The following is a 16,479-nucleotide window of genomic DNA, read 5'->3' as shown; positions in this document are numbered from 1 at the left end:
TCTGGCTTCCTCCAGGGTTGGGTGTCTAGTGACAAGGAGCAGATAATAATTCTAAGTGGAATTATGAGAATAATCAGTAACAAATAAGAATGAAAGTTCCAAATATGAAAGTACAGGGTCATATAGGATAAAAACTACTTGATCTATCATTTTAAAATAGAAAAGACACAAATAATGTCATCAATAACAAAATCATACTACATTTACCAGCTGACCTGCTGGGTGGTAAATAAAGCTGATTTTGAACACTGTTTAATGGCACACAAATTCAGAGTACACAGCAGGGCACAGGGCATGATCCCCAATGGGTCTGTGCGCGTGGAAAAAAAGCCTGAAAAGAATTTCACCCAAACATACATATTTTAAAAAGTTATCTGGTGAGATTGCATGAGTTTTCACATCTTTCTAAAAAAAAATGCCCTGCCTTTTTCACAAATTATACTGTTTTATAATTTTTTATTGTTCCTTTTAAAAATTTTTAATCTATAATTTCAGAATTTATAGAAATAGTCATGAAAATTATATTATTCTCACTAATAATTGAAAATAAATGTTTTATTATGTTTGCATTGGACTTAGGAAAACAATTAATGTCTATCATTTTCTTTACACCATTTATCTAATTGTTCATAAATATACCTGCCCAAACTACTCTATATAGTTGCCATAAAACATTCATATTATAAAATGTAAGGACCAAGAGAATATATCGAGTATAAACAGAATACCAAATGATGTTTTCTTAATTTTAGTCATGAGTTATGTCTAAAATAATATGCAAATATGTTCAAAATTCAAATCAATCTTTCAATACTTATACTATAAAATTACTTATAGAAGTCTGACAAGATGGCCAGTATTATTAGTAAACTCATATCTGTGTTAATGAATTTTTTAAATTAGTTCATATATAGGTCTATATAGATATTTAAAACCTTCACTATGTAAATTTTGATGATTTGCTGAGCAAAAATGATTTAATATAAACAAACACTTTTGATAACTCACAAATTTCAGTAAAACTAATAAAAATATATTTCTGATAAACAGTTTTATGACATTTGAGGTGAGTGCCAGAATAAATGGTTTAATATTGACAAAATCCTTTTAGGACAAAAAAAGAAATCAACTACAGGCAGAAGTAAGGCCTGCTTGAGTGTGGATGGTAGGGTAATAATATGGGTGTAATGATTTATAGTTTCAGTTTGAACATTTTACCTAAAATGTCATAGGGTGTGTTGAGTAAGACATTATGTTACAGAATTGCATGCTTATGATTTTGTAATAAAAAAGGGAGCATTATTTGTGCCGGACCTTGTATTTTCCTTAAAAATTTTAAGCAAAAGTATAATAAATTTTAATGATACTACAAATGGGAGAAAATTCTATCTGTATCATTTCATGAGAGCTTTTTCTTTTGTAAGGCGCTCATAATAGAGTTTTAAATGCACATGTAAAAATCCTGTGAATTACATAATATTTGTTCTTATCATGTAAAATTGAAAAATAAACATTTGATGTTAAAGCAAAATCAGATGCTGAAAAAAATGCACTTTCTTACCACATGTCGACACTGAAAACATGAGGAAAATATGGTAAAGTCAGTTATTTGGTGCATGTGTATGAACAGCATCCCGTCCTACTGGTAGAAGGCTGCTGGTGCTAACGCTGTATATGAATTTTGATGCAGTTTTAACGTTTCTTAGCTTACCAAGTAATAACAAAAAGAAACAGAAGTATGCAGTTAAACCAAAGTATGCAGTCAGAATTGTGGCAAAACGTTTAAAAAAAAAAACAGAGACGTATGTTAATGGCATAAGTAGTACTGTGTGTTTATGTTAGGGAAGAGCCTACAAGAATACTGCTTTCTTAAGTAAATGAGAAAGGCTTCCCTTTCGATTATGACAGAGTCCCTTTACAAACCCCCTCCAATCCACAAGCCCCATTCATCAAGTTCAGTGTGTTACTTAAATAGGAATCTTCGGGCTACAAGTCAAAGGGACTTTTTTCACTGAAAATGTATTTCATCTTGTGTTCCTGTTTTTATTCACCCCAGTCAGGTCAACACACACACACACGATGTGTATGTCTATATATATTTATTGGTCTGTCTAGAAAGTATCCAGCAATGTAATATGCAAACTGGACAAACCTCGTAAACTGTATATATTTGTGTGTGTGCCTGTAAATCTTTAAGATTATTCACCATTACAGACTTCAGAAACGTCTTTTCTCTAAATCAGCACCTGTTGATGGGACTCAACTATATAGCTTTCACAGCTGAAAGGGATTTTATTAGTAATGACCCCACTTTGAGTGTTCAGGTGCACACCTGTGGCTTCCCCATATTCTGTCCTCAGCATCCAGAAAAATGCCTGCCACATACTTGATGCTCAATACATAGCAATAAAATATAATCATTAACTCCTGAAACTCTAAGGTGAATGTTCCATTTATATGTCATAATGCCTCTGTAACTGAGACATAACAAATAGAACCAGTAAAGAAACATTTATTTTAAGCAGAACAAGATAAACTTACATTTTCAACACAGCAAAATTTTCACACCACTATTTGTGAAATCCAAATAATTAAATATAAAACGTGTTAACACATCTTCTGGCTAAAATTTTAATCATGAAAAAGTTGGAAAAATTAGCATTACCTCCACAGCAACTATACCCAGGCAATAGATACATTACATATGTGTGAACATTAGATATAATTAAACCAAAGCATAACTGAAGAACTAAATTATAGTGGTTGTCAAAATCATAGGCCTAAATTTAGCAACTTAGCACATTTAATCATAAATTGCAAATTAATTTATATTTCACTTTCTTGACTTTAACAATTACTAGAAATCTAATACACACACACACATACAACATGGGGAATTTTGCAAATAACAAAAAAGAGGAAAAGGTGACCAAAGCTTTAGGAAAGTTGCTTCCTCAAGGTTTACGAAGAGTTTTATGACACCTGACCTAGTGAGAGTCCGTTATAGATTTTTTCTTTTTTTTAATTTGTGTTCAAGTAAAGCTGTCTCCATTTCCCCACCACCAGCACTCCCACCCACCCCAGTTATCCCCACCTCCCACTTTCGATCCTACCCCCCTGTGGCTTTGTCCGTGTGTCCTTTATCCAGGTTCCTAGATGGCCCTTCTCCCTTTTCCTTCCATTATGCCCCTGAGTAGGGGGTCCATCTGGCCAGGTCTTTTCTGCCTTAATCAATTACCCATGATTTAGTGGTCTTTTTTACATTTGACTTCTACCACACTCAACTGAAAATCCGTTTAGGAAGTTGGTGGAATAAACAGGAAGCAAATTTAAATATTCTGGCTTCAATTCTTCACTGACTTTGCCATGAAAGTTGTGACTCTCTAAAAGTCCCTAGTTTTCTACCCAGTGTCTGAAGCACAGCAGACACTCAAAACCAACTGACACAACTACAGACAGGAAGAGTGCGCCTGTCACGGCTGTTCCAGGGTCCCCAACCCTCTTGTCTGCTTCACTCAGCCTCTGCAAGGGCAAAAAGGAGCACAATAGTATCGATTTCATAAAACTACTATGACCATTAAAAGTGTCTAGCGTCTAGTGAGCAATTAACTGTTACATGCTTTATTTTGAGCATCAGTCTCCTCATAGGTTAGAGGTCAATCAAATCTAACCAAAAGGTAATAAGGATTACCTTTTGGATTAAGTACACATATTAAGTCAGTTGGCATAAATGCCAGACATAGGGTAGGTCCTCAATAAACTATAATTTCTTTCTCTGCTACCTTGCCTCTAAACTCCTATTTTTAAGATCCAGAAGAAATTTAAAATCAAATGTATTAGAAGATTAATGGTTAGATGAAATAATAAAAATCACAAACAGCATTCTAATAAACTACCATTTTTTCTGGCACCCATACAACTTTCCTATGAAAGACTACAATTAGCATTTGTTAAAATATAAAATACGTTCTAGAAGAAATTCAAATAAATCTTTTAAATTAGAATTCATTCACATTTTTACCTTTTCTTCTAGTTGATCCTTCAAACTCTGATATTTTAGCTTCATCTTTTTATTCTCATTTTCATTCTGGGTTAATTCCTCTGTCAGCCTGTCACACTGTGCTTTCAACTTCTCTAGCTGACAAAGATGGACTTTAGCCGTATTCTTATCTTCTACACTTTCTGCCTGAGAAAAAGAGAAGGAGAAAAGCCAAACTGTACGCCATACAAATTACACATTATCTCATCAGGCAAATACTTCAAGATGCTGCTATCTCTAAGAGTCTGTACACACACAGAACAAAAGAGACGCTCTTTGCATTTACTCAATTAATCCTTAGCACTCACTGAACGTTTACTAAGTAAAAGGTACCTCGCTAGGTGCCGTCAATAACAGATAGGAACAGTAAAAGAAACAAATGGCAAAATCAATTTCCACAATGGTGAATGAGAAGTGGAGGAGGGTACTGTGGCAGCCCAAAGAGGGAATACCAACTCTGCTGAGAGAGGAAACGGTTTAATTATGGAAGTGTTTCCAAGTCTTCCCAAAGGGAAGCACTCAGATGTTACTGACTGATCGTTTTGCTCGTTTATAAAGGAAGCTTGACAACACTAGCCATCATCTACCTCCTCATTTTCGTGAAAGAACTGAGTACTTATGAACACTCAACAAACCATAACGTAAGTCGGCCTAAACATGCCTGCTACTACTCTAAAGACATCAGCAAAGAGCCATGCAGCACAGAGGACCGGGAGACTCACCCCACTTCAGCGAACCCACAGAAGAGACGAAAAATCCATCAGGCCTTAAAAACCAGACAGCACCGGGGGAAAGGACAGCCCCTGACAGCACCACTTCCCAAGCCATGACCTATCAGATCACTACACACCTGTCCTCCGGCAAAAACCCTGCCTCCCTGCGAGACTCACACGATTTCTCATCAACTCTCCCTTTCCTGCTGGCAACAGCTAGCTGACCAGTCACCTTTTTTGACATGTGATCAATTAATGCCTGTAAGCAGTATCATAAATTACCCAAATATCTATCCAGCAAATTAACATCAAATTACATGACCTGTTCTATTCTGACCACTTTCACCCACATTCCACAACAGCACACCAACTGCATTACCACACCTTGGGCCTTAACTCTGAAAATCTAAACTATAACGTAAGAATTCCTGACCAAATAAGAAAGCTATGTTCATAGATTATCCCTCCACTCTCTCGTTCCTTGGCCGATGATACTTCTCCGGTGTCAGCCATGCCATGATGCTCCCAGACTGGTCTCATGCAGTTTCTTCCAGCCGTTGCAGCCGTGCACACCTCCACCATTCCTGAGCTACTTCCTGCACTGCGCTCTGCTCCACTTCAGAGGGAGGGAATAGTCAAGACCCACATCCGTAACCCCCGGCTGTCTCTATCATAAGCTTACTCAGTCTCACTGGTTTCTCTCAGAACCTTCAGGGGAAGATATGCCCTGTCTCCTGTCAAATGCTGTCTACCTTGTTTTTGATCCAAACTCCTCACATCTCCTCATGGGCCTTATCCACCAATCTCTTGTGGTAATGAACCCGCGGCCTGCCTCAGAGGCCGCATGCTGCCCAAGATGGCAGTAAGTGTGGCCCAACACGAAATCATAAATTTACTTCAAATATTATGAGACTTTTTTTGGGATGACGTGTTACAAAATGTGTGGCCCAAGACAACTCTTCTTCTTCCAGTGTGGCTCAGAGATACCAGAAGGTTGGACACCCCACCTGCCACATTTGACACTCGAGTATACCTCTCTTAAAATGTCCGACCTGAGTTTCCCAAGATACCATTTTCTTCTCATTCTCCTCCTCTCATATGGTCCTTTATTTTTATTGGCCACACCTCTTTCTCAATTCTGCCCTTATACACTGCTGTTCTTGGGTTTTCATCGGATTCTTTCTCCCTGTACTTTATCCAAATCCCAGGATTTCAACTATCACCAATGGCTTACTGGCTATAAATACTTAAGTTTAACCCCAACTTCCTCCTCAACACCTAACCCATAATGAACCAAACTGTTCTTCCTAGACATTCATGGTTACACTTAAGTTCCCTTCATCCTAACTCAACATGCTAAAAAACCGAATTTGACATTGTTCTGTCCAAATCTGCTGTTCGATACACATTGTCTACCCTGGCAAATACCCTCACTATCTACCCAGTCACCTAAGTCTATCCTTTGTCATCCTTAATAATAAACCTTTTTCAGTACAGTGATGTGGTTAAGAAATAGGCATTGACTACCTGGGTTCAAATACTGTCTCAACTATTTCCTAGCTGTAAGGCCTGAACATCCCTCGCCTCAATTCCCTCAACAGAGAGAAAATAATACCAAAAAATCTGCAGGAATAATGTTAGTATTAAATGATTAATACATGTAAAGTTTTTATCGTAGTGACTGGCACAAACTAAGTGCTAAATATGTCTTCTACTATTACTATTATTGTCATAGCCAATCAATTAAGATAGAATCTGTATTTTATTTTCTTCAACATCAGCTCTTCTTCATATCTCTAATTCTACTTTTATCCATGCCCTCATCTACTCTGAAGGACTATTATGCCATATTTAATCAATACTACAACATATATTTTTTTCACCTTTTACCATGTCTATCTTGGAACGTTGTCTTACAGTTAATAGCATGTCACATTTTCATAGGCAGTGTTTTTTTTCTTAGTAGCATCTTACAATTAATGGTATTTTTGGTAAAATGAAATATAGTAAAGGCCTCTTATCTCTTCTTCCAGCCTTCATTCTGCTCTGCCCACCCGAACTGATGACCCCAAATCCACAATTACCAGTAGGCTGTGTAGAACTAGGGAAGAACTCATACAATAGCTGAGAGCACTCTAAAAGTATCAGCTGTTTTGGTATAATTTCATCTTTCATCATAGGCATTTTATGATAGTTGCATTCAAGGAATTTTGAAATAAATTATAATGGACTTCTGAAGATGCGTGCATTCATTCACCTATTCAACAGATACTAACAAGGTTCGAGGAACTCTTTTAAGTACTTGAAATAGAGCTGTAAACAAAACAGACTCCAATCCCAGTCCTCCTAGGGTATTCATTCTCATAAAGACTGATTAAAAAATAAATAATATGGCTTCTATATGCTGGTAAGTGTTATGGAGGAAAAAATGAAGCAGAAAGAAGGGATAGTTTTATCACACTTCTGACAGTCATGTTATAAAATTATTCCCCTGCATGGTTATAAAGCTAACACCACTTGACCTTGGAAACAGTTCCCCAAATGCAAGATCTCAACTATGCGTCTACGAAGGCAACTTTCCCTTGGAAAAGAAAGAATAAATCTCAAAAGCCTTGGGTTTATATAGCCCATAAGCTGGTCCACTTTAGGTACCAAACTAATAAGGACTGTGGTTATAGATTCTAAAGCATTGATAGGTCTTTGCATTTTATATTTTAGGAGGTCATAAATGTTGAATGAGGGCACATTTCAGGCCCACGACTTACTGCCACCTCTGCCTTTCCTAAGCTCCCAAAATAGCTAACGGTTCTTTTTAAAAGGCTTCAGTGCTCTGAAATAGGTGCTCCCGGGTGGCTGCTGTAACTCATTTCCACCTGGCTGAACAGGCGTGAATAAGCCCCTTTATTGTTAGTTTTAGCTTCCCCTCAGTGCCTGGGAATACGGAATGATCTCTAAAAGTCTACGGCTTATTAACTTTGTGAGTCACCAGAAGAATTCCTTCACCATCATCAATACAGGTCAGCGCAGGTACCTTCAGTGTCCTAATGTGATTCTCGGCTTCACTCTTTTCTTTCTTGAAGTGCTTCATCAGCTCCTGGATATTTTGTTCATGTTTCGTTTTCACGCTCTGCAATGACGATGTGAGATCTGCCAGTTCCCTCTGGTGAACGTCCCGTTCTAGCTTTAACTGTGCAATGGCTGTAGCTGTTTCTTCGTCTTTAGATTCTGCCTGCGTCTTGAGGTCGGAAAGGTTCTTAAGCACCTCTTTCCTGGCTCTTTGTTCCTCAGCCAATTTATTGGCAAGATCTGCCCGGATGGCACTCAAGTCCTTGATGGCCTCTTGCATCTCAAGAAGTTGAGCTTTGTCCTTTGCCTGGCTCTTCTTTAGCTCTGCAATTTCTTCCTCCAGGTGAGCTTTCTCAACTTTCATCTGGCTTTGATTCTTACTCTGCTTTTGCAGTTCAGTTTCTAGCCTATGGATGGTGTCCAGGTTACCCTTGACTTCTAGTTCAAGGTCAGCTTGATGAGCCTTAACGTCACTTAGTTTCTGCTCCTTAGAGTGAAGCTCCTCCTCTTGAAGGGCACGCTTGCTTATGACCTCATCCAATTCCTTTCGAAGATTCTCTATTTGTTGCAATGCTGCATAAAGCTGGCTTTTCAATTCATCCTTTTCTTTTAGGATCTATCAGATTAAAAATATAAAACAAACAAAAAATTACTATAAAATTCACCATAGACACTGCCAAGAAACAAAATACAATTTAATCCACAAAGAGAAGAAAAATTCATCAAATAATATTTGTATACTTTCAATTTTTCTAAAGAAAAATAAAAATATAATACCCTGAAGTAGCACCACATTGAAATATGTTTTAGATTTTCATCACCAAATCATATCACTCTTTGATCATACATAATTATTTAAATGTAAGATAAAATTGATCAAAAGAATGGGGAAAGAAAAAAACTCTTATTATAATTTACCAGAGGTTGAAATAATATGCGTAGCTTACTTAAAATAGTAATGATTTACATTTCAATGCCACACTTTTAAAAACAAGAAACCTCAAAGCAGATAGGGCAGATAACATAGGGAAACACTCAGATAATAAGAAAGGGAATGTCACACAACAGTATGTCACTGGGAGTCTCGAAGCCCCATAAAGGTAGAAACGAGACTAGGAAAAGCTGGGAAGGGACTCGGCAGCCATCACCCTCTGCCATCCTCACAGGGTTTACACTGAGGAACAGAGACCAAGAACTAACAACCCTCTAATCCTCACCAATCATTGCTGCAAATAAAAAAGCAAGCAGCGAAGGAAATAGAAATTGACACACACATACCCCAACTCTGGCACCAAAGACAATCTCTACCTGCTTACTGATGCTCACACCACAGCTTGAACCAGGAAAAAAAAAAAAAAGATTCTCATTTTGAAATCTGAAATAATGAGTTAAAGTGCAAATACTTGCAAGCCATTTTTGCACTTCGCATTTTAATACATCAGTGTGAAATAATTCAATGTAAAATGTAAGGAGTCAATCCCTAAAAAAAAAAAAAATGTGTCCTCAAATCCCTCTCAGCTCACAGTGGGAAGAAACAGCATGATGCTGACAGAGAAATAAAAAAAGGAGGTGGGTGCATGATTGAGCCGCAGAGCTCCGACCAGAGAGAATGAATTTGCTTCACAGCCAGTCTTAAGTAGTTCTGTGGTCTTAAGGAAATTATTTCTCTTTATAAATGCAATAATAGTTACATCATAGGGCTGTGAAGACTAGTTGGAAAGAGGAGCCAAAAGGTGGGGATGGGATTTAAGTTCAAGGAGGAACCAGGATCTCAGAGAGGTATCAATGCAAGAGGGATCAAAACTGTGAGGAGAGGGCATAACTGATAAATCAATGCCCCTGGGTGGAAAAGACCGAAACACAGAAAAATTGAGTTCATTTTGGAAAGACTGTAAGTTAAGAAACATGGCTAGAAATATAGATAAGCCTAAGGGCAGATGTATTATTTCTCTATTGCAGTGCAACAAATTCCAACAAATTTAGTGGCTGACAACAATATCCATTTATTATCTCACTGTGTCTACAGGTCATAATTCCAGGGTAGGTTTTCTGCTGAGGGTCTCCTAAGGCTAAAATCAAGGTGTCAGCTGATCTGGGCTCTTATCTGGAGGCTTTGGGGAAGAATCCACTTCCAAGTTCATCCATGTTGTTTGCAAAATTGAGTTCTGCAAACTTGGGTCGCTGTTTTCTTCCCAGCTTTGGGCCACAGGTTGTTCTGGCTTCTGAAGGTCCCCGGCACTCTTGCGCTCATAGACTCCGCCAAGCCAGGGACGCCACATGGGCACTTTCTCCATAGTTTTGAATCCCTCTGACCTCCCCATCCCCTGGCAGACAGAAAATTGTGTCTGCTTTTAATGGCTCCTGTGATTGGATTAGGCACATCCAGATAATCTCCTTATCTTAAGATCAACTGTGCCTTACAACGTAACAAAATCATGGGGATGATGCCATACTCACAGGTTCCAGGCACGAGAGAGAATCACTCTATTTACCACACTACAGAAGACAGAAACTGATGGAATCAAGTCTTGACCATAAGGATATTGATGCCCACCTGACTAAAAGGGCAGAAATGTAAATACAGTGATTAATTTTTAGAACAAATAACATAAGGCCCCTGGCCATGAGTTCAGAGACTTCCATGCAGCCCTGACAATAAAAATCTTAAATTCAAGATGAAGCTCTAGCAGGTAAAATGCCTGATTTAAAATACAATACTATCGTGTCTTCCTAAAGTTAGTTTCAACAGTGAGGACGTTTATTTTTCTCGAACAGCAGAAAAAGTGCAGATCCAGAGGCTCAGGAAGAGCCCTTCAAAGCCCGGGCTCCGCTGCTCCACAGTTCTGCAAGCGTTACCCTCCACTCTCCATCACATGACAGAGGTGACGGTCACAGACTATGTTGGTCATTTGGAATTTCTTTGGCAACACAGATACTGAAAACTAAGTTAAGTTCTGTCCATTTGGTTTTGGTTCATTGTCTGGCTAGTAGCCACAGCCCAAGATTTTGTCTAGACATTGCCTCTAGGTCTGAAAATGCCAGTGTCTTAACCACCACCCCAGGCCCTAGCCATTCCCAGGAGCCCTCAGTGGAACAGCCTTTATCCTGAGGGAACTCAAAACAATGGACTCTTTTGTGGCTTCTTTTGCCAGAAGTGGCTTCTTTTGCCAGAAGCGCTGAAGCAGAAGCACTTGCAAAGGGCTTGAGAAATCAGCTTTTTTTTTTCCTTCTTATTTGTTACTGCTAAGTTTCCCACCTCCCTCTCTTGCTTAGACTTCAGCATGGATAGATAATTTGACTTTTCCAACTCTGAAGGACTCCAAATTATCATACTCAAAAATTTGCGTTACAGAGTACAGATTTTCAGTTTCCCCACACCAAAAAAACTCTTGCTCTCTGCTTTTAGACAGATCGGCTTGAACCCATACTTGTCTTTCTTTTATAGGTCTTTTCTTAAAGCTATAAGTATAAAACATAATCCAACATCCCAAAGTTTTCCTGCTGGTCACTTAATACCACATTCGGAGGCACAGCGTCCATGCCCCAAGGTGCGCTTTGTGATGGCTGAACCACTAGGGCACAGCAAGGTTTGCCAACTTTGCTGTTAGAAATGTCTGATCCTTCTGATTGCCACCCCACTTCTTCATTTAGCCAATACTCTATTTAGGTTCTTGTATTAATGGCCCCTTACACCTAGAATTGATGTTTCACCTCAGCCTCAATTTTTTCCTACTGAGAGTAAGAGAACACTAGAAGTTGGCTTAAGCCCCTGGGTAACTTGCTATCATCCCGGGTAGAACTGCCCCAGACACAGAGTGTCAAAGCTCTAGATTCACCTCCCAGCACTTCCCTCGGCAACGCCCTCCTGTGTATGAGGCTTCCTCCTCAGGACCACAGCAAGACAGCTTCAGCCGTCCCGGGCCTTGCAGCCAACCACAACAATGTCCAGGGAAGCAAGAAAACTCTCTTCCTGTGCATCTTTTTTCGTTGTGAGTAAATGTTTACCTGAAGTTCCCCCAAAGACTTCATAGCTCATTCTTTATTGATCAGAACAGGGTTGTGTGCCTAGTAACTGGTCCCTATTAATTTCCGAATGGAACGAAATAGATTGGGATGGAGAGGGAACCAAGACCACTACGGGAGCCAACCGGCATTTCCACGCAAGTTTTGCTGGTACTACTCCTGGAGGAGCAAGAATGGAAAAAGTGGAGAGTCAGGCTGATTGCAGAGTGAAGGTCGGTAAAATGTGTGAGGTGGGAGGGAGAAATTGAAGATGCCAGTGAGCATATCATCAGAGTAGATTTTCAAGAAGTCTAGTCTCTCAGGGGAAAAAAAAACTGATTGCAGGAAATGGCTGATCCACCAAAAGAATGTGAGAAGATTAAAATCAGATGGTAATGGTTAAAGAAAAGGAATAAAAGAAATGTGTCAGATCAGAGACTGAAATGTCAGAACTAAATACAGGGTCGGGCACAAATAACGCCCCTGTTTTATTACAAAATCATAACCATGTAATTCTGTAACATAACAATATCACGCTCAAGCACACCCTGCAACATTTTAAGGAAAATGTTCAAATTAAAACTATGAATTATTACACCCATACTCTCACCCAACCTACCACAGTCAAGCAGGCATTACTTCTGCCAGATCTTGTACTTGACCATTAGAGAAATTACAAATGATAACAAGTTTTAGTCACAGAACTTAGCTGCTGAGTGGTCTGAAGGTAAAATAGGAAGTTAGTGAAGGACAAAGATATTGAATTCAATGGCTTGCTGATTTGCAGTTGGAAGTCACCACAGATGATGGCAAAAACTACACGTAATAAAAGAGGTTGAGGGGAAGCCAGACGCAAAAAGCCATGGGAAATGTAGAGGCATAATGGAAAACTAAGTAGCAGTCAGGAACAATGGGGAGAGAATGTTCTAACCTAGTAAACCCAGCTTCCAAAGAACAGTTGCACAGAAAAATTATGAAAGGATTGAAATGGCTGGTGAAAGCAGAAGAATAACACTGCCTGAAACTATGGTGGACATAGGAATAGGAACCAGTTCCTCAAAGGCCTGACGACTAGGCATACACAGTTCTTTCTCATGAATTACCTAAAAAGTGAACAAGGAAATTTTAAAAAGAAAAATAAGTGACTTTTTTGCATGTGAGAGAACATGGAGACAGACTGCTGGATTATACTCATACAGAGTGGAACAAAAAGTAGGTTTTCAGTTGTGAGTATGCAAAAGTTTATTCTTGTATTATGTATTATTTTCCACAAGAACAACTGTAAACTTACTTCCTTTGACCCACCTTGTATATCAGTGATCTAGTCTTTCTTAAGTTGCCTTTCATAGGACTGCATACATGTTTTAAAAGTATGCACATTAGCATTGATCCTTCTCACTTTTTAACCACTAAAAAATCAAATTTTATAAAACAGTATTTACTACACAAGAGAAGGAGCCCCCCCAGAAACCAGAATTATCTTCTGGAGGGCAGGTCCCGTGTAGTATGTATAGACTTTCCCCACAAGGTGAGTGTTTTAGGTAAGGAACCCATCTATATCAATGTACTAGCTGGCATTGTTGTGAGAGGCTGAGTTCGGCTTCAATGAAAATTTTTTGAAGACTCTTTCAACACATTTGCCCATTTCATGATGGGTGATTTACAAGTGCACCTGCCCACACTGCACTGAGTATTTAGCAGTTTTTGACCACAAACAGCATGACCCCCGTACCCCACCCTCCCCATTCACCTGGTCTTGCCCTGAGCAAGTTTTTTTTTTTTTTGATTCTTTGGAAGAAAAAAGTCCTCAAAGAGAAATATTTTGCCAATGTGAAAGACACAAAAACAAAAAAAAAAGGCAGAAGCACTGAAAGACATAAAAATCGACAAGTTCAAACTCTGTTTCGAGCAGTAGAAAAAAACGCCTCAATAGGTAGGTGTATTGCAATAAATGGAGAGTCATCTTCATTTTGAAGATGACTAAAGTTTCAATATATAAGAATAAATATGCAATTTTAAAAAAATGAATTCTGTTTTTTGAGGGTTCCACTCATATAGCTCTTTATTTTCCTCAGAATGAAGGCAATACACAGAAGGAAAAGATAAGTTTAAGATTCTTGAAGTCAAAAACTATCAAGCAAAAAGTTCAATACATGGCCAAGCCAAGTATTTCAATTCAGAAAATACACACACACACAAAACCTAAGAGGTATTCCCATTATCCATGTTAAAAAAGAAATATGAATTTTGAAACAGTCTAAAAAGTATACCCTATGAATAGAATCAAAACATTTTTCCCTTTATCATTTTCAGAGCAATATAAAAAGCCAATGACTTCAAACATCATTTTAAAAAAACAAAGGTTTCATCCCTATTTTTGGCTGAGTAATATTCTATCAGATATGTTGTATACCTGAAACTAATATAATACTGTGTGTCAACTAAAATTTTAAAATAAGTTAATTTTTAAAAATAAAAACAAAAGCATCACTTATGAGTAGTTTGTTTGTATCTATAAAATTTTAGGTCTTCCAATACATATTAAACATATCATTACAGAACTCCATGTAAATATCAGGAAATCATCTTTCAAGGAAAGTATACAATCTGACTTCTGTCTTTTTCTGCAATGATATGCCATTTGTTTGTTACTGCATCCCTTTCGGTAATTAGGTAGATTTTTAATACAATATATATATCTGGTAATCTACCAAGATTTCAAAAATGTAAAAAGCTAAAGTAAATAATTCAAAGCAATTTCTACAAAAATAAAAACCTTAGGCCTTCTAATATATTTTTAAACTGGAAAATCTTAAAGCAGAATATAAATTATTCTGGAAAAAGAAATGAAAGTAGGCACAAAAGTATTTTAAAATAAAAATAATGTTAAAAATGTAAAAATTACATCTTTCAACCATATAAAATGTCCTAACAAGGCTACTTATTAAACAATTAATTTATTCTTTAAACCATAATGTATCTTATTTGTAAACCAGTATTATTTTATCTTAATATATATTTCCAAATATACCATGGAGGCACTTTTGAAAATAATTAGTCCCCCAAATCCAAAAAGGAGTAGGCTGTGTTACTACTGCCTTAAGGGGGATTTGGAGTTTTATTAAGAAGTAAATACTTACTAGAGGTATTATTCAGTAAGACATATTTTTTAAAAATACACTTTTCTCCAAAATTATTTACAATGCATTTCCATATGACAGATTTACTGGACACTTGAATTCGCAATGAGATATCTGTTACCCTTTCTTCCTTGATTAACCATTGCTCTAACTGTGACATGCTGCATTAATTTTAAGTCTTTTAAAGTGAAAATTACAATGCCTGCTGTGATAATTGTGATACTACCCTAACTATGGCAATCACTTTAAAACTACTTCTTTGCTTATCATTAGCATTGCTAAGTGATAAAAATAAGTAGAGCAGGAATACTCTGGGAAATGATTGTTTAACAATTTCTAATATTCTGAAAAGCTCAGTCTAGAAGACGCTCAGCACTGTGAACTAGGACACTGTCTGATGGCATGGACCCTTCTACATTTCCTCTAACTGAGTAAAATCCCCAGACGGTTCTCTGCCAGTCACTCCCTCAACCACCCGGCCTCAGCTCTACTTCCCAGGCAGGCAAGCTCACCGAACCAGCTGCCAGGCCAGGCTGACAACAGAATAATCAAGGGAGAGAGCAAAGTCCTGGGATGAAAACGGTTCAGATTCAAGTCCGAGAGCTTTCGAGCTGCTCTCCCTCCAGGCAGTGGTCCCCCAGTATGAGCCAGTTGGGTGAAATGGAAAAGCAGACACGCCACAGAGACGGCAAAGTGATCACTTCCTCCGTCTTCCATAAGTCCGAGAAACTGGCATGTGAAAGGCAAGCAGCTCTTCCCTGACAGCTCATTTGAAATAAGCTCCTGTCACTCTTATGTGCTGACAATTGATTTTATAAATGTAACTGCCCTACATTTTGTTTTGTCCTGAAAGAAAGTCAACTTATACAAATCACTATTCTTCTGGAATGTTGAGTTCCTGACAAGTGACAAATGACAAAGCATAAATGATAAACCAAGACTGAACATGGATAAAAATCAATCATGACTTTCCTGCTTATTATCTTATAAACATCTGGGTTGAACTCAACGCAAAGATATAGCAGAGAATGAACATAGGAGCATAAAATCCATTTAAAGTAACTGATTATACAAGAGAAGAGACAATGTGAATGCGTACACAGATCAGTGAAATGCTTTCTGTCGCCATCAACAGGGCACAAAAGCAGAGTCTTAAAGACACTTGTGATCTAATAACACTGCCCACTCAGTCCGATTATCAATGTCACCTATCTAACTAAATCCATTATAGTGGCTTCCAGAAAATGCTCCAGTGGTAACTTCTGCCACTTTAAATGCTTCTTTCTAACAAATATTTAAGTTGAAATATACAAATAAATGATATTCTAAAATAAAAGTTGCATGGTTGTTGAGAAAGATTTTATGATTTTCTTATACTTCAACATTAAGGAATAATTTCAGTTTAGGGAACTAAAAACTAAACTGGGGTTGGAGGTTAAATCTATCTTAAGGGCCAACTCTGAAAAGCCGTATAATGAAAAAGGCTTTAAGAAGATTTATAAAAAGTCAATTACTCTTT

The 16,479-nt window shown here is 37.8% G+C and overlaps 1 protein-coding gene across 10 annotated transcripts in view; it reads right to left on the bottom strand.

Annotated features, from left to right (window-relative positions):
- CEP128 (centrosomal protein 128) overlaps positions 1 to 16,479 on the bottom strand; it is a 363,215-nt gene that overhangs the window by 229,208 nt on the left and 117,528 nt on the right. For all 10 annotated transcript variants that reach the window (XM_037031444.1, XM_037031446.1, XM_037031449.1 and 7 more), the window contains 2 exons: positions 7,784 to 8,434; positions 4,022 to 4,186 (listed from right to left, as the gene is read on the bottom strand). In XM_037031444.1, the coding sequence (XP_036887339.1) occupies positions 4,022 to 4,186; positions 7,784 to 8,434 (816 nt within the window). The remainder of the gene's footprint in view (positions 1 to 4,021; positions 4,187 to 7,783; positions 8,435 to 16,479) is intronic.

The sequence above is a fragment of the Sturnira hondurensis genome, unplaced genomic scaffold (assembly GCF_014824575.4).
Source record: "Sturnira hondurensis isolate 20B ecotype Veracruz unplaced genomic scaffold, ASM1482457v3 Scaffold0021143, whole genome shotgun sequence".
In the NCBI taxonomy this organism is placed as follows: Eukaryota; Metazoa; Chordata; class Mammalia; order Chiroptera; family Phyllostomidae; genus Sturnira; species Sturnira hondurensis.
The sequence above is the reverse complement of the archived record's forward strand: the minus strand, read 5'-3'. Positions and strand labels throughout refer to the sequence as shown.